We start from the raw sequence: 24,023 nt of genomic DNA, 5'->3' as shown, positions 1-24,023 counted from the left end.
ATACTGACACAGGGGGAATGCCAGGTGATGATGGAGGTGATGTACTGATGAGCCAAGAAATGCCCCAAAATGCCAGCCATCACCAGCACCTGCAAAAGAGGCTCAGGGAAGATCATTCCTCACCTCTCAGCTGGAGACAAGTTGTAAGGACAAACATCTCACCTTTAAGGAATCAAAATACACCATCCCTCAATTATGCCACTTTAATTTGGTTATTTTAAGTAGAAGAAAGTGAGACTCAAGAACTGCAAAAGGAAGCTTCGGAGGACCACTCCTTACATGAGAAAAATCAGGTAGTTAGAAAAACAGGACAGTCATAAACGCTCGCCCACAAAGGCCTTTTGTGGCCATGAAAACCATAGAAAGTTGGCTCCAAGACAGGCTTCACTGAGTGAGAGTCCCGATCCTGAGTCGGCCTCCATTGGAAGCCCATACCCATTCCTTTTATCCAGGCACTTCTCTGAGATTCTACTCTCCCCTTGTGGAGCTGCCATATAGGGGCATGTTCAAAGCAGCCCTGAGATGCTCCTTCCTGGATGCTCCCTGAACTAGCATGATGTGCATGCTAACCACCTTCTGCTCATTTTGCTCCTGTTCATCTGTCCTTTGTTTGTATTTACAGGGCACTAGCCAAGAAAGGGAGAGAAAGGAGATGTTCTTCCCCTCCCTAGGAGCATAAGGGAGGCGCCATACAAATTTGCCTAAGGGACCCACTTCAGGGCAAACATATTTTTTCTATCCTAGCTCTCAATCTGAAGACCCTGCCTTGAGACCTCACTTATAATCCCTGACCGCCATGGCAGAGACCACACATGATCTGTTATGGACTTAACTGTGTCTCCTGAAAACATAAAGGCTAGAGTCCTAATCTCTACTGTTCTGGAAGAGAGCTCTATCTGCAGCAAGTTCTTGAAGAGCTGAATAAATTAAAATGAAGCCCCTGATTGTGAGGCTCTAACCTAACCTATTCTGACCAATGTTCTTTGTGTGTGTGTGTGTGTGTGTGTGTGTGTGTGTGTGTGTGTGTTTATTATTAAGAGATTTTCTATTTATTTTACATACCAACCACAGATTCCCCTCACCTCCCTCCTCCTGCCTCCCAGCCTTCCCCCCAAACCCCACCCATTCCCACCTCCTCCAAGGCAAGGTCTCCCATGGGGAGTCAGCAGAGCCTGGCACACTCAGCTGAGGCACTGAGCAATGTTCTTATGAGGAGATAAAGGGGCAGCGAAGGTGTGCATGCCAAGAGGGCAGCCAAGGAAAAAGGCAGTAAATCAGTAAATGGCCCTCTGCCAATCAACTAGAGGCCACAGAAGACCCATCTTCCAAGCAGCTTTGATCTTGGGCTCTCAGCTTCCAGAAACATGAATCTTGTCGTGTGAGTCACTATTTTATCTACAATACCATTCTTTCTTGCTTGCTTTGGGAGTGAAATTACTAAATGTTAGCTGAGTACCTGCTGACTGTTATACAGACTACATTTCCCAGCTCTTCTTGCAGGTAGGTTTGGTCAAATGATTAGGTCTTAGCCCATAGGCTGGAAGAGGAAATGCCAAGTCTACCTTCAGATAAGTGTTTTTAAAGGGAAAGGCCATGCCTTCCATGTTCCTTTATCATTCTTGATGACTGCCAAAGGAACATGATGGCTGCAGCTTGTGCAGGCAGCCTGATTCAAGAGGCAGAGGGGGCATCCCAAGGAAGCAGCATGGAAGACATAATGGACTGATCTACCTCTCCTCTCCTCTCACAGCATTTCTGGATCAAGGCTTCCAAGGACAGGAAACCGTGGCCGGAATACAAGAGGGAACTAATGGGAAATGGGTGTCATTCAATCAAGTCCACCTTGGAACCACCGTTCTTTGGATTTTGTGAGCAGCAAAATGAACGTGTACCTCAATCAATCCACTATTTCAGATGTTCACTTTTACCTGCAGTCAGATTTAAGCCCAACTGACACCGTTTTCTTCTCTGTCTCCCTTCTCCCTCTATCCCTTCCCATACCTCTTCCAAGAAAAAAAAAACATCACTGACCGGAGTCTCACACAGATTGAAAAGCCAAAGCCATGCTAATTTTAAGTGGATTTAAGTGAGACCGACCAATTAGACAGAGACTCACAGAAATATTACCCATTGCCCTGCCAGTCTATGTCCAATCCCTGCCCATGTCTCAACTGCTTTTATTGGCTTCTTACATGGGACACTCCCACTTAAAAGCCCAAGAACCACAGAAGGAAGTCCAGACAGGTAAGTCCCTTCCCCTCTAACCGTAAGTAACCTCCTCTCCTGGGCCTTTTCTCTACAAACATCTACTAAAACCAATTCAGATGTCTTGCTTGATCCAATTGCTATGCACAAGCTTTCTACTTTTATCCATGACATCCTCCTTCAAGGGCCCCTCTGATACAGTCAAGAATGCCTATAGTACTTAAAGCCTGAAGTGTTAGGGCCATGGAATCTAAGAGCCAGCTTCATTATCACCAAATCACGTGAACTTGGGGTCTTCCCCTGTAAAATGGGAATAATAATACACTCTCTCATATAGACGTCTCAAAGCCAGAGATGAGAATGGGCCTCGAAAATTTAAACCACTACCCTCTTACTAGGAACAACTGTTCTGAAGCTGGCATTGGGACCATCTTTCTGTCTCTCTTGATTCTGCAGCTGCTCATTTTAAGATGAGTCCCTTGATCTTGAACAGGAGTATTACAGAATGCTTTATAATTATCACTCCAGGTAGTCCCCAGAACAATCCCATCAGACCTGCGACATCATCATCATCATCATCATCATCACTTCATTATAGATGAAGAAACAAGTGTAGATTTGAACTTAGGCCTGATGTCACAACCCAAACAAACTTCTAACCTTCTTCAGACTCCTCAAGGCAGAGGCTGTGCTCTCTTATTTTGTAAGCACACTGCCTTGCCTGGGAAGAGTCTACTCCACTTCTACCCCAGGCCTTTCTAGAGTTCTGAAGGGGTGCTGTGCCAAGGCTGCAGCAGGAACAGGAAATAACCTGGTGCAGATTGCCTGCTGCCCACTAGACCTCAAGGTGACCAAGAGAGCACCTGGTTCTGTTGGTGAATGGTCTTCAGCAAGGGACATCATCACCCCTTTCAATGAGGCCACAAGGACAGCTAATGACACCCATTCTGAAGAATGAATCAAGCGGAAAAGCACCCAGAGATGGCCCAGCTGTCTTAACCCCTCACACAATTCTAGCTTTTTGTCTTCCTCCAAGTCCTTATGCCCCCCATTTCCAGTGTCCTTCACAAAGGAGTGCTATGGACTAGGAAAGTGTTACCACCTGGACTTAGAGTGAGAAAACAAGAACATGGTCTAGATGTGGCTTCCGTTTACCCTGTACCAAACCATTGCCTCTTCTCACAGCAGGTGCTAAGAGCCCTTGCTTTCCAGACACATACTTCTCCAGGCCCCCTTTCATCCCCAGGACACAAGGGCTCCTCTGCCCACACGCCCTGCCCACCTCACAGTCCCTCTGTTCACGTGCCGATTGCTAGCAGGGTACCTCCAGCTGGAAAAGGCAGAGTTGGAGAAGCTTCGAAGCTTTAAGGAGGCCTTTACTGAGTCTAGTTCAAACTTCCCATTTTACAGATGGAGAACCTGAGGCCCCTTGCAGATATAACTTGTCTGTTCTCTGGTAGGGACCTTTCATCTTAAAGTGCCAAATGCTTGTCCGTGGGTGGATAGATCTGAGCACCCACAAAGTAGCCATTCTTAAGTTGTGGCCCAGGAACACACACACACACACACACACACACACACACACACACATACACACACACACACACACACACACCTGCATCTATAACTCCCACTTCTGAGTTCCCTTGGGCATGGCCTGTTGAATTGTCCATTCTTTGGTGGGATCTGTAATCCGGCAATGTGGAAATCCCCTACATGAACTTTAAATTTGCACTTAGAGTTTGGGAGGATTGCATCACCGATGCCACTTAGAGTCACAGTACCTGACACCTCCCTTCCCCCCAGCCACCACTTCCGCCCCCAATTTGACGCAGAGGCCTCTGGGAGCTTAGACGGCTGAAGCTCTCTTCTCGGCGATCTTCAGATAATCTGACAGGAACCATTCTCTCAAAGGTTCTCCAGGGACCCTTGGCTTCAGCCCTGCTCCAAACTGGGTGCTTGGGATATTGGAGCAGATCAGGGGTCACCTGACTCAGAGAAACAGGCAGAGCAAACCAGCAGCTGGTGTGGCTTTGGAGATGGGTAGAGGGAGCCATGGTGGCTTCAAGATCGACAGGTGGAGAGTGCTCTATGCCCTGCAAAGCCTGGCACTCGGGGCTGAACATCAAAAGGTCAACAACAACACCTCATCTTGAGGATGCGGTGAGTGCTTGGGAGAGGCTGAAGGAAAGGATGCCCTTTCTCTGCCCTCATTTTCTCCTTTAACCCAACGGCCGCAGCAGCCAGAGAGAAGCACTGTGTCCCAGACCCGAGTTTGCATGGCATGTCCTGCCCTCAGCCATGCTGCACATCCCATCACATCCACCTGCGTGGTGAAGCCTCCAGCCACCTGCCCTCCTCCGCGCAGAAACCCCAGTGCCCACACCTACCCACACCGTGCCGCTCCTTGTCAGTTTTGCGCCAGGGGGCCATGGCCAGACGGGAGCCTTGAGAGCCTCCTGTTCTCTAGTGGAGAAGCTGGCTGGGGTGGCTAGGCTCCTTGCAAGGGCCTCACTTCCTTCCTCTTTTTAAACTCTCTCTCTCAAGGTCCGCCTTCCTCTCCTCTGGGTTCCCACTCCCCCCTCCCCCTTCTGCTCCTGCGGGGACACACGATTTTGCGATTTTGCCGATTTTGCTGAGGACTAGAAGGCTGCCCGCAAAAGTTAGAGCCCACCCTCAATTTGTCTCTTCCCCGGGTAAACGGCTACAAGCCGGACAGGTAGTTAAAGCCAACCCAGACCACCAAGTGCAGTTTCCCTGACTTCTGAACCCCGTGAGTGACTAAACATGAGCTTTGTGGGCTGATCATCATCTCTCTGTGATTCGGTTTTTCATTTGGAAGACAGGACGTGAGTGCCTCCTCCTCCTCCACATGCTTTTCCTGAGGATTAGAGAAGACCGTGTCACAGCGGGTGACACACTAAAGATAGAGAAGTCACTTTAGTTAGCATCCTTGCTGCGCCATGGACCCAATGGAGAATCTGATGAAAGCTTAGGACACTCCCCTCTAACCCTACTCAAGCACACCATTGGCTGACAGTGCCAGGAGATCAAGGGCATCCTCATCACCAGCAAGAGCCAACTGGGAAAAACATAGGGAGGGTGGCTCATACAGACATTTCCCCACAAAACTTGAATTTCGCTCTTGGAATAGACTCTATCCGAAAAAGGAAAATATCTCTCAGGGATACGCTAATGGTGATCTAAGTCTTCTTGAATTTTCTATCTCTATTACCATTTCTCATAATGCCTTTCTGCCCTACTCCAGAGACATTAGGAAAGACTAGGCAATATCACCACTGACAGCTAGCTATCACAAAATACCACCTTTCTTTCATTTTAATGTATTGACTTTTCAGTTTTCTAACAGCACAGGTTAGGTGCATCTGTCATGTGAATTTTTCCTAGGAACACATGAACCCTCTACTCACCCTGGACAGGGTGCTAAGGACAGACCATAGCAATGATTCTTCTCAAGTCTAGGTAGGCAAACTAAAGTTTGTTGGGCTTGCTTATTAGTGCACAGCTGAGGGGTTACTCACAGGAGCATGGGTGACTCCCAAAACAGCCGCATCACTCAAATGCCTCACCCCAGCATGCATGACCACTTCCCTATAACTGCATAGGTAGTCTCTTAGGTTAATCTATTACATACTACAAACTCTATCACCTCTCAGACTATGGGACTATGTACATCTGGAACTGATTTACATGCAGCTGCCAGGGAGACACAGAAAGGAGTGGCTAAAATCCCAGAAGAGGTTCTAATGACCCCCCACAGTCCCTTGTCAACAGGCCAAATCTTGAGGGTCTCTTGGGAATAGTCCCAACTGCTCTACTGAGCCTGGTAATGGCTGTCAGACTTGGAGGACAGCACTCCATAGCAGCATCCCTCACAGTAAGCAGTTGGATCAGGGGTTTGCCATAAGATCAAAGCCAGAAGAATGTCAGTGTGTGTTTAATACTCAGGTCTTAGTAACTGTTTTGCTGCTGTGATAAGACGCTATGACCAAGGCAACTTATAAAGAAAGCATTTAATTTAGGGCTCATGGTTCAAGAGGGTAGTACAGTCCATGACCATCTTGGTGGGGAACATGGAAACAAGCAGGCAGACATAGGGCTAGAGCAGAGTTGAGAGCTTACATCTGATCCACAAGCATGAGGCAGGAGAGCTAACTGAGACTACCATGGGCTTTTGAAATCTCAAAGCCCATCCCCAGTGACACACCTCTTCCAACAGGGCCACACCTCCTTATCCTTCCCAAACAGTTTCACCAACTGGGGACCAAGCATTCTAGTATATGAGCCTACGAGAGCCATTCTCATTCAAACAACCATCACAAAACACACACACACACACACACACACACACACACACACACACACACACACACACAAATATGGTGATATTTCATTTGTACTGAAATGTGATTTTATTTGTATGTTAATAAAGTTGCCTGGGGGTCAGAGCTAATAGCAAGCCATAGCAGAAGCTGGGCAGTGGTGGTGCACGCCTTTAATCCCAGCACTTGAGAGGCAGAGCTAGGCGGATCTCTGTGTGTTCAAGGATACAGCCAGCATGGAGACACACGCCTTTAATCTCAATACCAACCTTAGAAGACCTGGAGGTCTGTACAGATGGGCAGTGACGAGGAGGTCATGTGGTTGGGTTTACAACCAATGAGAAGGCAGAACTGAAAGTCAATAAAAGGACAGACACACAGGAAGTAGGTCTCTTTCTGAGGGGAAGGACAACATTGGCAGCTAAGGGTAAAAAAGGTGGTTTTAAGTCTCAGCTCTCAGCGACTGCTCTGACCTCTTGGGCTTTTAACTCTGCAATTGGCTCTGTGTTTCTTATTTAATAAGACTGTTCATCTTCTCTCTCTCTCTCTCTCTCTCTCTCTCTCTCTCTCTCTCTCTCTCATACACATATATGTGCACAAATAAATATTTGTATATGTATTTATCTGTAGTTCAGATTGTGGAAGCTCCCTTTCTCTTATAAAGAACTTACATTATTTCCTTGATATTACCCCTTGACTTTCAAAAAACTAAAAGATACACCTGAGTCTATGGGGCAGGCTGAAAACTCAGCCAGGAGCTAAGAGATACAATTTCATCTTTGTCAAGGACCCCCAGCCTTGCCCTTAAAGGCTGTGAACTGATCGGGTCAGACCCACCTAGATCATTGAGAATCATCTCATTTAAGCCCCAATGAATGGGCCTGGCAAACATTTTCTGAATTAGCCCAGATAGTAACTATTTTAGTCTTTGAAGGTAAATTCAGGATGCTGTGAAAGCACTTACACAACGGCAAGCACATCATTCTATCTTACAGTAACAGTCAGCATCTAGAAGCCAGTGTGGAAGGGAGGGTTGGAGAAAAGCAAGGGCTGAAAGCGTTCCTGCCTGTCTGTGAGTTACTTATACCGTTATCGGCTACTCTTTTTCAAATCTTATTTTCTGTGTATGGATATTTTGCCTACATGTATGTCTGTACACATGCACACAATGCCTATGGGAACCAGGACAGGGCATCAGCTCCCTTGGAACTTGGGTTACAGTGGTTGTGAGCTGCCATGCGATTGCTGGGAACTGAACCTGTGTCCTCTGGAAGAGCAGCCAGTGCTGTTAACCCAGTGGTTCTCAACCTTCCTAACACTGCGACCCTTTAATACAGTTCCTCATGTTGTGCTGACCCCCCTCCCAACCACAAAATTGCTTTTGTTGTTACTTCATAACTGTCATTTTGCTACTGTTATAAATCATAAATGTAAATATCTGTGTTTTCTGATGGTCTTAGGCAACCTCTGTGAAGGGTTGTGCCCCACAAGTTGATAACCACTGTCTTATCACTGAACCATTTCTCCAGCCCTTAAATGCATTTAAAAACGTATTGCTAATGAGCATGCCATAGGGCTAGCAATGGGATCTCTCTCAGTTCTTATACATCAAGACCTGATGTCCAGCTCACAACGCATCTTGCATACCCATCAGAACACTATTTTTCAAGAAAACCAAATATGCACTCAGGGCATGATGAAGCTCTAGCTCCCCCCGATAGCTTTGCTTCCTGGCTCCTCTGCCATTTTTTTTACCCACTCCTTTCCTATACCACATACAGAATCACCCTCAACTAGTGGCCAGAAAGTACTCTCTGAAGACCCCTAAGCACGCCACAAGGACCTATAGCCTACATAGTCTACCCTTCCTCCCGAGAGAACTCCCTTTCTTCTCCAGAATGACCTGTTCCAGGAAGACTCCCAGTGGTCCTCCCTATCTCCTAAATTCCTCCCGTCCTACCTACAACAGCCATGCTCAAGAACTGCTCACTTCTCCCAGTCCATCTGGAGGTTGGCTTTGCTCTTTCTGCAATGTTGCTGAGGCTCGTTTTGTGTGTGAGGACTTCATCCTTGTCTGCATATGATTGGCAGCAAGAAAGTCCTTGCCTAGAGACATTTATACTGACCAAATCCCAACACTAGCAGCTCAAGGCCAAACCAGAGGATGGCCTCTTTAACAGTTGTATTTAGTTCTCATAGTGGTTAATATTTTTTAGTGGAAAAGATTAATTTTTTAATGGAGGGGTTTCATCTAAATTCCGGCACTCTGGTTTCTAAATAACTGAGGAATCTACCTTGTGGCAGAGTCATTGAGATCACCTTAGCGGCCATCCTTCAGCCAGAGTATATACTCTAATTGTCTCATGCACAGTCCTCTCCTTTCCCCTGATTCTCCAGTGTATACAATGGCTTTTCTGAAGGCCAAAACAATGAAACACGACTGAAGCCCGTGTTCCATCAAAAGAGAGGAACTAAGACAGACTAAGGAGATGCATGACGGGAAAGGGTGTGCACATTCACAGATGTGGAGGAGGCTTGGATGCAGGTTTATGTTGGGAGAATATTTCTTTACCCTTTATTATTTTATTTTTAATTAGCTTGCAGAGTCACAAGTTGCCTTGTGGAACTTTCAGACACAGTGAGTTTGGGTAGTTTTTGTCCCCAAACCCATGTCTCTCCCCACCTTCAGGTCCCCCACTTCCCCACTGTATCCTTTCATAACATGAAATCCCCCTACTTTGATTCCTTAGCCCGTCCACCTCCCCCCAACCTCCTTTTTCCCCTGTCACAGGAGCTTCTGGCTAGTTTCTAGGTTTTTACCCATATTTACTCACATTTAAATTTGCGAATTTAACAATGAATAATTGAATTGTTAAAATCCTCTTTTCCTTATGACTCAATGAAATTCCATTATGTGTATGTTTCACATCTTCATTATCCATTCATCTGGTGATGGACGTCTAAGACGATCCCATTTCCTTGCTATTGTAAATAGAGCAGCAATAAGCATGGATCTGCAAATCTCTGTGGTAGGATGTGGAGTCCTTTGAGTGCATGCCCAGAAGTCATATATCTGGGTCATATGGTAGTTCTATTTTTAGTTTTTTGAGCAACTCCACACTGATTTCCATAATGATTACAGCAGTTTACATTCCCGCCAACACTGAATGGCGGTTCCTCTTTCTAGAACCCTCTCTAGCCCTTGTCATTGGTTTTCTTTATGGTCGCCATTCTGGGTGAGATGGAATCTCAAAGTGGTTTGAATTTGCAGTGAAAATGGATGGAACTGGAAAACATAATATAAGCATAATCCAGACTCGGAAAGAGCACTCCTTGACTGCCGTGATGGACACAGTTTGCTGCAGTGACTTAAGGTTTCCTACCTAGTGTCTGAATGAGCACGGAGATTCGTGACCTTGGGCAGAAGACATGCTGGAAATATTTTCTGTTCAACAAGGAAGGTTTGTTTTGGGTGAGAAACCTACTCACTCAGGTTCTGGGGATCTTTCAGTCCTCGTCTTCTGGAAGGGAAGAATGCAGTGCAGAGACACAATTTAAGTTGAAATTAATTTAACCAAGCAAATATTCTGAAGACAGGTTGGAATGGGATGCTCCTAAGTGGGGTAGCAGCATAGTGAGTTCTTTGTGGTGGGTTTTAAAGAAGGGTCTGTGACTAGTCACAAAGTAGGCAAAGTATTCATGGGGTAAGGTTACCTGTTTCTACTTCCAACTCATGGATGGATCTCTTTTTAAGGCATGTCTTCCTTAGTTTGCACATATGGATAAGGTGCCTGGCATTTGACATAGCGGCCATAACCTAGCTGTGACCTCAAGGACGTTGAAGTGCAAATGGGCACCGTGACTGACAGAAGACACAGTTGTTTTCTTGGTTGCCGCCCATCTAACTCCTTCTGAGACTGTTCAAGGCCCATGTTGATTTGATGGTTAAGATAACTGAGGCTTTATCATGGAGGCTGTGGCCAAGGCTTTACACCGGATTGGCAGGCAGTGTTAACAGGAAACCAGACTGTTAGTAGGGCCGTCAGCTGGACTCTCTTCCCCCAGCTCCACTGTTCGTGTTTATGCTCACCGAGCACCCTCCTTTCCGAAGTGTGCGAGGCAGGCAGGTATTCCTGGGGAAAACAAATTTCTAAAGGAAAACATGCCTCAGACCTGGAGGAATCACACCAGAGCAGTTGTATGCTGTAGAGGAAGACAGAAAAGTTGAGGAGCAAACCTTTGTGTTCTGGCAGGAATCCTCCCACGGTGTGGGTGTGTCTCTTTCCCAAGAGGCCCAGCACACACATCTGTCTGCACTCTGTGCTGTAAAGGTTGACTTTTCTGGATCTTCATCAGCTCCCCCCCGCAAGGCTGAGTTCATTTGTTCCACATTTATTGAGAATCCATCTTGTGAAAAGCCAGCTTGGGCACTCTGGATGTATCCTAGGGAACAGCGAGAGCCTGTTCTGGATCTTACAGCATCCCAGGGAGGCAGGAAAGCAGTACATGTTCAGTTAGGCTAAGGAAAACAGAGCAGAGATATGATAGACAGGGTGTCCTGTGAGAAGTGGGAAAGGCGGAGTGACACCTGGGAAGTGAGTGTCAAGGGGGTCAGCCACAAATGTAAGGGTCCCAATGGTAGACAGCGTAGTGGACTCAAGGACTGGAAAGGAAGGAGCCAGTGTTATGGGACTGTGATGGTGTAGTGGAGGGAGGTTAGGAACAGTGTGGAAGCCAGGTTATGTAGAGTCTTGAAGGCCACAGGGGAATTTGGGTTTCAACATAGGCACTGGAAAGTTAAGTGTGACATACAGCCCTGACAGATGCTGGGGGGCCTCACTGCTGGGCTCACTGTTCTGCTGAACAGGAACACTTTCTCAATTTTTCAAGACAAAACCAAGACCTTGGGTAATTAGAGGTGAACAGACACCCTGTAGGCACTGTGCAGATGTATGAATTAACAAACATCACCCTGCCACGGAGAATGTGATAAATGCTGACTTTTTAAAAAATCAAGTTCAGCTCGTATAGTGGTGGCGCATGCTTTTACTCCCAGCCCTCAGGAGGCAGATGCGGGTGGATCTCTGAGTTTGAGGCCAGTTTGGTTCATATAGTGAGTTATAGACCAGCTAGGGTTACAATGTGAGACCCTGTCTTAAAAGATTCAAGAAAGAAAAGTCAAATTTAATTTTAGCCTCATTCTAGTAGTCTTCCACCAGGACTAGATTTTTTAAATATATTGTAGTAGGATTATCTCTGTTTTGTTTTTAAAGACTTATTGTTATTATTGTTTTTACACACACACTGTCTGTCTGTCTGTCTGTCTGTCTGTCTGTCTCTCTCTCTCTCTCTCTCTCTCTCTGTGTGTGTGTGTGTGTGTGTGTGTGTGTGTGTGTGTGTGTGTGTGTTGGCTGCATGTATGTGTACCATGAGTGTGCCTGGTGTCCAAGGAATTCAGAAGAGGACATCAGGTCTCTTGGAACTGGAGTTGGGGATGGTTGTGAGCCACAGAATGAGTGACAGGAACTGATTCTGAGTCCTCTGAAAGAGCAGTCAGTGCTCTTAAGTGCTGAGCCATCTCTCCAGTGCCCACACTTTTATTCACATGTACAACTGTGTGCATGAATGCTAAAAGAAGATCAAATCCTATAGTAAAGCCCCTTTAGCAAACTTCTGAGATGCCAGGTGTGTACTCACCATAGCGTGTCCTCGCCAGCAATAAATCCTGCGTTTTCTACGATTGCCGTGTCCAGGTGGTCTTTGGATAGAGAGCAGTGAGAGATGTCACTGGGGGATTGTCAGTTCTACTGACCATCTCTGAAATACATCTTTATTTGACTAGTGCCCCCCCCCACCTTGGTCCTATTCGTAATCAGCAGTCCCTGGACACTGAAACACCTTTAACTCTTCTTATCACATCTACTTTTGAGCTAGGAAGTCTATTTCCCAATTATAAGACTAGTGCTTCTTATCTGTTATTTCACTTTTTGAGTTACCCATGGTCCAAAAACATTAAATAGAAAATTTGAGAACTATACTATCTGCAGGGGCAATATCATTTCTTTTTTTTAAAAAAAAAAAAAAAAAAACAATCTGCAATAGCTCCCTACTTCTCAACCTGATGTAAGACCCCAGATGCACTCCTGGAGCTGAGCCCTGTGGGTGCTGTTTTTTCTGTGTTCCCTGTAGTGCTGAGACAGAGGACAAGGGTCAGTCTGGCTCCCCATACCTTACCCCGTGGTGCCTCTATTAAATCACTGGATTGCACCCTGGGACATTAGTAAGTAAACTAGAGTTACCTGAACACAAGCAGCGCAGTATCCCACCAATAAGTCTGATAACCAGGACAGCACTGAGTGACTCACTGGCAGACTGTATAGACCGTGTGGATATGCTGTACCAAAGGACAACACATATCACATATGGGACAATGAGGAGACACAAGATCTTATCACACTACTCCCAACAGCACACCACTGAAAACCTACATAGTGTAGAGCTCTGAAAAATTCTCTTTAATAATTTTGGACCATGGGTAACTCAAAAGAGTGAAATAACAGATAAGAAGCACTGTTTTCACAATTGGAAAATATACTTTGTAGCTAAGGGTTAATGTGATAAGAACGGCTAAAGGTGTCTCAGCCTCCAGGGACTGCTGACCGTGCATGGGACCCAGGCGGTGGGGATAATAGTCAAAGACTTAATTCATAGATGGTGTCTGCAAAATGGATCCGTGCATAGAGGTGTCAAACCACAGCCAGACACCCAAAGTAAAGTGAGCTAAAACAAGATCAAAATCTGTCTCTTTTTTGCATGTCAGTAATACTTTCCTGTGTATGCTGTTTTGGAGAAGTTGGCTCTCAGGCTATTCCTTTTGCTTTTGCAACCTATTTGATCTTTAGACTTTAGATTCTGAGGATTACATTTAAACATTTACTACAGATTATCTCTTACTAAAAATCTTTGGAATGAGACATGTTACTGATTTTTTTTTTCTCATGTTGATACATTGACACAGACACGATTTGATTTTGAGTGCTTTTAAAATAAGGTCTTACTGTGCATCAGGCTGGCCCAGAACTTGCGACAGTCCTCCTGTTCTCCATACCCCCAAATGCTGAGTTGACAGGCGTCAGATGGCTCCTAAGTCTAAACAGAAAACACGTGTGTATTTCATATACACACAACTTCAGGGCGACGCGACACAGTGTCTGTAGTGGACTTGGATTTTGCTGCCTGACATCGGTGTAGACTCCCCACTTGTTACAATGTCAGCATTCAACCGTTTTAAATTGTGGAGCTCCAACCCTTCGGATTAAGGATGTTCAACATGGAACTTTACGTGTCCCCTAGATCCCTCTCCCCCAGTTTGGGGTGCTGTCCTGTAGTTAGCCTCTCTCTCTCTGCTCTGCATGGCATTGTAGGGTGTTAGAGGAGTTGACCAGCTAGCTGCAAAGGCCTTGTTTCTCTTTCCTTCCCATAATAACGGTTTTAGTTATTGTTGCCCGTCTATGGCATCGGGCATTGCCTACCAGGTTCCCTGTTAAAGGGCGCCCTCCTCTGTCTGTGCGTCGAAATACAGTCTTCAATAGTTTTGGTTGACAGTGGTGGAGACCTTGAGAAATTCTGAGGTTCAGGGTCCTCTCTTGTCTTGGTCCTCTGTCTCACATGGATCAAAACATTTGGATTTTGCTCTTGAGGATGTCTTGCTAGTTCTCAGAAAACTTTTAATCTGATTTCTTTCTTTACAGAGAAAAAAAGTTATTGAAATTCTAATAAGAACTCCTCTGACACTGCAGATCACTTGGGTAGATCTCTGGACTGAATGTGCTCCCCTGATCCCGCCTCATGTGCATTCATTTGTTCAAATCCTAACCTCCAATGCAACGGCATTAGGAAGTGGTGCCTGCAGAAGTGAATCTGGTCATGAGAATGGAACCTTCCTGAATAGAACTAGTGACTATGAGGAAAGTGAGCTCTCTCTCTCTCTCTCTCTCTCTCTCTCTCTCTCTCTCTCTCTCTCTCTCTCTCTCTCTCCCCCTCCCCCACCACATAAACACTGGTGGTCATCTACAAACCAGAAACTGGGCCTTCATGATACTGGCTCCCCTGGACCTGTGACCTTTAGTTTCTCAGCTTACAGAACTGAGGGTAATCGAGTGAGTTTAAACCACCCAGTACAATTTGTTACTTGGCGGCAGCAGCCTGACAGATTAAGGCAGGAGCATTTCCATCACGCACATAGAATGTCCTTCCATTCACACTGCTTTGCTTTCCACAGTTTAACCCAATCGTGAACACCTGGGACAAATCTTCTTGACCATGGTGTATCCTCTCACACAGGGCTGACCTGTATTTGGAGATTTTTCCATTCACATTTCTTCTGAATGTTCAATAGTTTTCTTCTGATGTAATATCTCAAAGAATAAGGAAACTCTTCTACTTTAGGGAAAAATATTGAAAAGAATCAGGGTTAGCTCCTTTTACAATATTTGGCAGTTCCGTAGTGAAGCCAAGTGGTCATGGAAATTTCTAGATTTTTTTTTTTAAGATGAGGTCTCTCATATACTCACAAGGTTCTGGCTGTCCTGGAACTCAGTATGTAGACCAGCCTGGCCTTGAACTCGCGAGATCTGCCTGCTTCTTTCTCCCAAGTGCTGGGATTAAATGCCACAATGCCCAGCTGGAAGTTTCTAGATTCCTGTAGCAATTTCTGTTAATCTTATACTGTATTCTGGTTTTTTAATCTAAAGTTTGGTAGTTTCAGTTATTTAACAATTTCATTACCATATCCAGTTGATAATTGTTCACACTTACAGAAATAATAGTAACACTTTTGTTTGTATCCCTGTATTGGATAGTTTTATGTCAACTTGACACAAGCTAAAGTCATTTGAGATGAGGGAGCCTCTATTGTGAAAGTGTCTTTATTAGATCAAGCTGTAGGTTGTAGGAAAGCCTGTAGGGCATTTTCTTAATTAGTGATTGATTGGGGGAGGGTCCAGCACATTGTGGGTCATCCCTGGGCTGGTGGTCCTGGAGTTTATAGGAAACCAGGTTGAGCAAGTCAGAGGGAGCAAGCCAGGCAGCAGCACCCCTCCACGGCCTCTGCATCAGCTCCTGGTTCTACTTTCCTGCTCTGTTTGAGTTCCTGTCCTGATTCCTATGATGATGAACAGTGATGTGGAAGTACAAGCCAAGTAAAGCATTTCCTCCCCAAGTCGATTCGGTCATGGTGCTTGATCACAGCAACAGTCACCCTGACTAAGACGATGCCCCCTATTCTTAGTTACTTCGGTCATTTCCCCTCTGCCTTGGCTGGTGTAATAAGTCTGTCGACTTTGTTGAGGTTTTCAAAGACCGAACGTTTGTTGCATACATTCTACAACTTTATTGCTTTTTAGAGGTTGATTTGATTTTTGTGTGTATGTGTGAGTGCCTACACATGAGTACGTACGGCCCATTCATGCCTGGGTGCCCACAGCACATACCCTGGAACTGGAGTTACTACTGGCCATTGTGAACTGCCATCTGGGTGCTGGGAATTGAACCTGGGTCCTCCGCAAGAATGAGTGCTCTCGACTGCTGAGCCATCTCTCCAGCTCCCAGTCTTCGGTTCTTAGACTAGTTATCTCTGTTCTTCTATTTTCTTCCTTCTCTAGCTTGAGTTTGGTTTTCTTTTCAACGTGTGAAGCCCATGTTATTGATTTGAGACCTTTAAAAAATCATATATGGGTATTTTGCTTTTGTCTGTGTACCAGGTGTATGCCTTCAGGGTACCTGCAGAGGCCAGAAGGGGTTGTCAGATCCCCTGGAAAAGGAATGACAGATGGTTGTGAGCTGCTGTGTGGGTGCTGGAAACTGAACCCTGGTCCTCACCCGCTCTAAACCACTGAGCCTGCTTTCCAGCTCAAGATCTTCCTCTGTACATACAAGTATTTATTGCTGATAATTTCCCCTGAGCACTTTATATTTGTTGTATTCTCATTTTTATTGTTTTGTCTTTCATTCATCTTAGGGTGTTTTTAACTTCTTTAAAGTACATCTCTGGTGACTTCTTCCTTGATCTGGTGGTTGGTGTATGTTGTTTTATTACTAGTGACTCACCCAGGGTTTCTTAAGTGCCAACACTCCTCTGACTGGTTTCTTCCTGGTCATTTGCTGCCTGAACCCTCCACCACTTTCCCGAGTCCCAGTAAGGCACATCCTGCTTTCTCTGAGTCTTGTCAGCTAACTGGCTGATTGTGTGGGACAAAGGACTTTTGGATCTGTGACCCTGTCTAGCACTTTTCTCAGACACCACTGGGATGGTATTTTTATCTAAGAAAAGGCGTGAATATTTACCATACCCTTTAGGAGAAGGAAAAGTGGGGGTTCATAAAATCAAATCAAACATGGATCCCTGTGAGAGAAAGGAGGGAGCAAGGATAAGAGCTAAGTCCCTTTAAATATACTGTTGTGTGTACTTAACTTTGGGTCTATATTTTACATTATGAAAAATTAAGATACTGAGACTAGAGAGATGGTTCAGTGGTTAAGAGCACTGGCTGCTTTTCCAGAGGACTCAGGTTCAGTTCCTAGCACCCACATTGTAGCTCACAACCATCTTTCACCCCAGTTCCAAAGGGATCTGACATCCTCTCCTGGCCTCCATTAGCCCTTCACAGACATACATGCAGATAAAATATCCATATACATAAAATAAAAATAAAATCTCAAAAAATAAGATATTTTAAAAGTAGCACCTGGCCTGATCACCATGCCCAGCGAAAGCTGCCCATGTTTAATATTGTCTGTGGAGGTTAGATTTGAGTAGTCTTCATCACTAGGTTAAGCCATGTCACACTTGAAGATGTATAGCACACAGCAAGACACATGAACTCCTCCCATCCACACTTCACTTAGAAGACAAAACATGATTCATTTGCCATCTGTGGTCTAGGTTTCTAGTGGTGGTCCACTACAGACTGAGTAAGTCAGGCCATAACATTTGACCCATACAACTACTTTCTCTTTTATGTGTGTGTTGTAATTGCATGTGTGTTGCTGGAGGGCTTCTCTCCAGGTTTCACCAAGCCCCGCAGTCCCACAATCCATGTATAAAATAATCACTTAGACACTTATATTACTTATAAACTGTATGGCCTTGGCAGGCTTCTTGCTAACTGTTCTTATATCTTAAATTAACCCATTTCTATAAATCTATACCTTGCCACATGGCTGGTGGCTTACCGGAGTCTTTACATGCTGCTTATCCTGGCGGTGGCTGCAGTGTCTCTCCCTCTCTCTTCCTGTTTCCCCAATTCTCCTCTCTCCTTGTCCCACCTATACTTCCTGTCTGGTCACTGGCCATCAGTGTTTTATTTCTATAAAGCGATATCCACAGCACATATGTGTGTGGTGTGTATGTGGGTGTGTGCATGCCTGTGTGTATACAGAGATCAGAGGTCATTGGGTGCTCTCCCCTGTCATTCTTCACCTTATTCCATTGAAAGAGGGGCTCTCACTGAGTGTGGCGCTCACTGTTTTTGGGTAAGCTGGCTGGCCAGCAAGTCATAGTGGTCCTCACTCCCTAAAAGTGCTTGGGTTACAAACGTGTGTATGTCCATGTCCAGCTTTTTACATGGGCGTTGGGCATCTAAATTCAGTTCTTCAGGTTTGCACAAGTGCTGTTACTCAGAGTCATCCCCCAGCCTCTGACTTTTTCTTCTGTACTAGATTATAAGTTTTCCTGTGCTAGGGTCAAGCTCAGGGAAGTTCACTTTTTCCGTAGTAACAGAGGGAGGGTTTGTCTCCCCCCCCTCACTTCCTTTCTCACACTCTTCCCTTTTCCCTTGCCCTCTGCAAAGCAAAGGCAGCCCAGTTGCCTGGCCCCTGTAGCTCAGCCTCCTGAGACTCTGCTCTGTCATCTGACTGCGGAGCTCTGCCCCTCTTTTTTCCAGTCCACGTTTAATAGAAACTCGCGCATCTTCACCCCCATCACCCCCTTTCTTGGCTCTTCCACTTGCCCTTCTCTGTATGGCCCCCTCTTCTCTAGAACCTAACACTAATCACTAGCCCAGTCGTGACTGCTTTCTGCATTTTTTCCTTTCCGCCATAGCTGATGCATTAGTCCACAGGCTCCCTTTACACCTTAAGGCAATTGGTGTTCAAGGAGCGATTGTTTTGAAAACAGGTGCTATTCCATTTTCATCATGGGCTTCCTAGTGGATGGTGGCTGTTGTTGTAGATAGCACCGCACTTTCAAGGCAGGGCTGGGGATGGGGCCTGGGGCCCTGAACAGCAGTCTACCGGGGAAGCCAGCACCTCAGTGTGGCTGCGACCTAGTCTCTCCTGAACTCCGCAAATGCATCCACTCAAAGAAGAAAGGCAACCTGGAGAGAGAGAGAGACAGAGAGACAGACAGAGAGGCTTAACTAACAGTCTAACCCCAAGATGAGCAAGCCCCAAACAAGAGTACAAATAACATGAAAAACCAAGGCTCCTCCTTACCAATTCCAAAATAATTCCCAATGAGAGCAATGTAAATGAAACTTTAGAAAACGAAATTAAAAGAATCATCACAACTATGTCCGAGGAGTTCACAGACAACATGAATAAATTCCTAAGTGAATTGCGGAAGAAAACAAACAGCTGAATGAAGGAAGAAAGTCAATTCAGGATATGAAAACAGAATTTAGTAAAAATCTTAAAATCTGTACGGAAGCACAAAAGACCCTGGATAGCCAGGGCAATCATAAGCCACAAGAATACTGCTGAAGATAAAATCATACTCAACTTCTAGCTATACTATAGGGCCATAGATGCTGTCTTAGTTAAGGTTTCTATTGCTGTGAAGAGACAACATGACCACGGCAACTCTTATAAGGACAACCTTTAATTGGGGTGGCTTACGGTTTCAGAGGTTCAGTCCTTTATCATCATGGTGGGACATGACAGCATGCAGGCAGACATGGTGCTGGAGAAGGAGCCAAGAGTGGAAAAAGAGCTAATTTTTTTTTTTTTTTTTTTTTTGAGACAGGGTTTCTCCATGTAGTTTTGGTACCTGTCCTGGATCTTGCTCTATAGACCAGGCTGGCCTAGAACTCACAGAGATCTGTCTGGCTCTTCCTCCTGAGTGCTGAGATTAAAGGCATGCACCACTGCCACCCGGCTTGAGAGCTACATCTTGATCCAAAGGCAACAGGAAGTGCACTGAGACACTGGGCATGGCCTGGGCATATGTATAAGACCTCCAAGCCTGCCTCCACACTGGCACACTTCCTCCAAAGAGGCCACACCTACTCCAACAAGGCCACACCTCCTAATAGTGCCACTCCCTATGAGCTTATAGGGGTCAACTAGAATCGAGGACCCAGATGTGACTCTGCGCAACTACAGCTACCTAATATTCAACAAAGCTGCTATTTCTTCAACAAATGATACTGGGAAAATCTGATATCTACATGTAGGAGAAAAATACTAGATCCTTCTCTCTAAGCCTGCACAAAAATCAACCCCAGATAGATTAGGAGTACCAAAGCATAAACCCTAAAACTCTGAAAGTGTAGGGGGAAGGGGGAAGGGGAAGGGATACATTTAAACACTAAGGAAGAGGTAAGGACTTTCCGAACAGGATCCTTGTTGTTAAGAAAATAAGGCCAGAAACTGGTGACAGGGACCTCATGAAACTAAAAGCCTCTGTCCAGCAAAGGAAACTTAATTAACTGAGGAGACAGCCTACGGAATGGAATAAAATCTTTGCCAGCTTTGCCTTCAACAGGGATTAATAGCCAGAATATACAAAGAACTCAAAAAACTAAACACCAAGAAAACAAACCACCCAATAAAAAATGGTCAAAGGAACTTAACAGAGTCCTCAGAAGAAATACAAATGGCCAAGATATTTTAACAGGTGTTTAAAAATCTGTAGCTATCAGGGAAATGTAAATTAAAACTACTTAGAGATTCCATCTCACTCCAGTCAGAGTATCGATTATCAAGAGAACAAATGGCAATAGACGCGAGTGAGGTCGCAGGGAAAGGGGAGCCCCTGTTCACTGTGGTGGGACTGTAAACTGTGTGGCCCCACAGAAATCAGTGTGCAGGCTTCTCAAAAAGTTAAAAACAGAGCTGCCATATTCCATTCCTTGATATGTACCTGCTGTGGGATGGTCTGTATGTGCTCTGATTGGTCAATAAATAAAACACTGATTGCAGGCAGGAAGTATAGGTGGGACTAACAGAGAGGAGAATTGAGAGAACAGGAAGGAGGAGGGAAACACTGCCAGCCGCCACCATGACGAGCAGCATGTGAAGATGCTGGCAAGCCACAAGCCATGTGGCAAGGTATAGATTTGTGGAAATGGATTAATTTAAGATGTAAGAACTAGATAGCTAGAAGCCTGAGCCATTAGGCCAAACAATTTAAATAATATAAGCACCTGTGTGTTTATTATAAGTGGGCTGTCAAACTGCCGGGGCTCGGCAGGACCGGGAGAGAAGCTCTCCAGCTACATGAACCTAACGAATTCTCTATCCCACTACATGAACCTAACAAATTCTCTATCCCACTGCAGAGATACTTACACACCCACGGCCACACTGATCTTGTCACAATTGCCAAGAAATGGAATCAGTCTGGATGGACGGATGGATCAGAAGATAAAATTGTGGTCCATAAATACAGTAGAATTTTACTCAGATGTAAAGAAAATCCAAATTGTGAAGTTTGCCAGAAAATGGATGAAACTGGACAATACTAACTGAATGAGGCAAGCCAGCAAATGATGGATGTTTTTCCCTGTGTACAGATTGTAGCTTGACTTCTTAGTGTATTTAATTTAGGGTGCTTATCAAGGCCAGGAAGCTAGAAAGGGACCTGGGGGAGGTGGGGTAGAGACATTAAGGAAGGAGGGAGAGTGATATGAATGTAGAGTGGAGATACTATAATCAGCCTGGCAGAAACAAAGATATTCTAAAGACATACTTGAAACAATGGGCCACCCACTTTCTCCCCCTAATTAGAATTCCCCAAGAATCTCATACTGGGTGAAGAAAAGAGCCCCAGCCAGAGGGAAAATTTGTGTCCCAGAAAGATATTTCACAGTTTTAACAACTTGTCAGACCATACATGTCACCATACATGATGAGGTTGAAGCCCAAACAATGGTGGATGAGAACACACCTTGACCAAGACTGCTGAGATGTGCATATCTCTTCCCTGGCTCTCTATTCAAACCTCACTTAGGGATCCCCAAAGACAGACTTGCAGGGTGTCTTAGTAAGTGTTCTATTGCTGTGAAGAGATACAGAGAACATGACAACTCTTATAAAAGAAATCATTTAATTGGGGCTTGCTTACAGTTTCAGAAGTTTAGTTTTCCTCATGGTGAGGAGCATGTTAGCACACAGACATGGATCTTCCCTTTTGGCCTGAGAATTCGGTAGTGGTGAGAAGTTTCTCTAGTGGCTTGTTCCTTTGTCTCTGGTCTTTCAGCATTTACCCCCATATCTGGCTCCAGGTTTCTATTAGAGACCATTTAGGATTCGTGCAACATCGTTGGAGAAGTAGCTGAGAGTTCTACTTCCGGATCTGCAGGCAGCAGGAAGAGCCACTAGACCTGACTCGAGCTTTGAACTTCAGAGCCCACCCCAGTGACACACTTCCTCCAGCGTGGCCACACTTCTTACTCCTCCCAAACAGTGGGGCTCCCTGGTGACCAAGTATTCAAATCTATGAGCCTATGGGGGCCATTCTCATTCAAACCACCTCAGAGGGGATCCCCAGATCTTTGTCCCTCTTCCCAATGTGGCCACAATTGATTAAATTCCCTTTTCTGCCTTCCACTATTAATTTGGCTCTTTTGTCTTAACCGAGGATGGGCAGCTGAAACAGGCTAGAGGCACAGGCTGTGAACATTAGGAGTGGAGGTCTTTAAACAAGGGCAGGAGAGCTCTGAAGATGGGGAGTTAACCCAAACCAAGGGGGCATAGAAAAGCCTAATGAGACCCTAGCCACTTACAAGCTTTTAAAGATAATTTAAATTACCAATTATATATTAATTACCAATTAATACTAATATATTGATAATGTTAAAGATATATTTAAAATTTATAAATGAATAAGTTCCCACTAAGCTTTTAGATATATTTATAGAGCTTTTATATATATATATATATATATATATATATATATATATATATATATATATCTAAAAGCTTAGTGGGAGCTTTTATATATATATATGTGGGGGGTGGTAGCACTTAGCAGATAGCTAGATAATATTCTCCCAAGAAGCCATGGGGTTAAGTGAAGCCCTCAGTGCCAAGTGTGGGATACCTCCTTACGATTCTTTGGTCAGGGAGACCTCACACTCTACCGACTTGGCATTGCTCTCGGTCGCTCAACAGAACTGAACAGTCAAGAGCCGCAGCTGAAGAAGCCACAAGCTGCGGTTTCAGGACACAGGAATCAAGCTGGAGCCCAGCTGGCAGTTCCTCCATGCGGGGTAGCATTCAACATGCCTGGCGGTGCTATGCAGTCTGCTGGGGAAGAAAAGCCATCGAAGGTCTTACCTAACTGTGAACCCCACAAGTTACAATGATTGCCCGGCAAGATGTGCCCGCCGGTACAATAGTGGTGTAGCTATAATGGGAACAAGCAGTCACTTTGTGATAGATTTGAGGACCACTTCACAGGAGGGAGCTCGTGCCTAGTACTGTAAACCCGGTCAAGAGCTCATGGGTGGGGAAGTCATAGACCCTACTACCGCTCATTTGCACACTTTGTCCAGCTGCCCTCTAAATTCCTATCCTTATTTTCACAGACGTGCACCACTAGCAGCCTTTGCCAGAGAAGCTTCTTTTCGTAATAGGCAGTGGCTAGTGGAGACTCATAACCAGCTAAAGTGCCGAGGGGAAGTGCCCACTGAGGGTTCAGCCCCAGCAGGGCATCATTATACCCCGTTCCAAGGCTCTGGGAACATTTTCCGGAGGGGGGCGCATAAAGAGTGTGATGGCTGGAGGATGGGGAGGAGGGCTCAGAACAGACACGGCTGCTGCACTCATGGACTCACAGCCGCTGTGGTTACAAGCACCGGACCCGCCCTGGACTGGGCCTGTTGGTGTCTCACCGTGGAGGGGCTCATAGGCCCCACCCCTCACTGATGTTAGCAGCCACTGGGAGTAGGGGTGTTGATTTATTCAGCGGTGTAGCCACATGTTGCTCATGCTTCAGTAGTAAATTAGCCCCCACTCATATCCATCCACACAACTCTCAACTCAGTGTGTCACACTCACACAAAGTAGGAGAGAGAACTGTGGGGTTTCCTGGGGAGGCAGGCAGAGCTCAATGGGGGAGTGTTATTAAATTGTCCAGATAAAATGTTTCGCACTCACTCTCTGAATATTCTCCTGTGATGTCACTTTTCTCCATGTCTTAGCAAGCTTAATCGTCTAGGCAGCTTGCTTCTCCAGCACTCCACTCTATTGTCT

General features: G+C 45.3%; 1 protein-coding gene across 1 annotated transcript in view; it reads right to left on the bottom strand.

Moving 5' to 3' along the window:
* Window positions 1-4,718, bottom strand: part of Dock2 (dedicator of cytokinesis 2) — a 419,098-nt gene extending 414,380 nt beyond the window's left edge. The window contains exon 1 of the mRNA XM_028894904.2: window positions 4,596-4,718. Coding sequence (XP_028750737.1) covers window positions 4,596-4,638 — 43 coding nt within the window. The 5' untranslated portion in view covers window positions 4,639-4,718. The remainder of the gene's footprint in view (window positions 1-4,595) is intronic.
* Between the last annotated feature and the right edge of the window lie 19,305 nt (window positions 4,719-24,023).

Source organism: Peromyscus leucopus, chromosome 8b, assembly GCF_004664715.2.
Source record: "Peromyscus leucopus breed LL Stock chromosome 8b, UCI_PerLeu_2.1, whole genome shotgun sequence".
Lineage (NCBI taxonomy): Eukaryota > Metazoa > Chordata > Mammalia > Rodentia > Cricetidae > Peromyscus > Peromyscus leucopus.
Note: the sequence above shows the minus strand (reverse complement) of the source record. Positions and strands in the feature narration are given on the sequence as shown.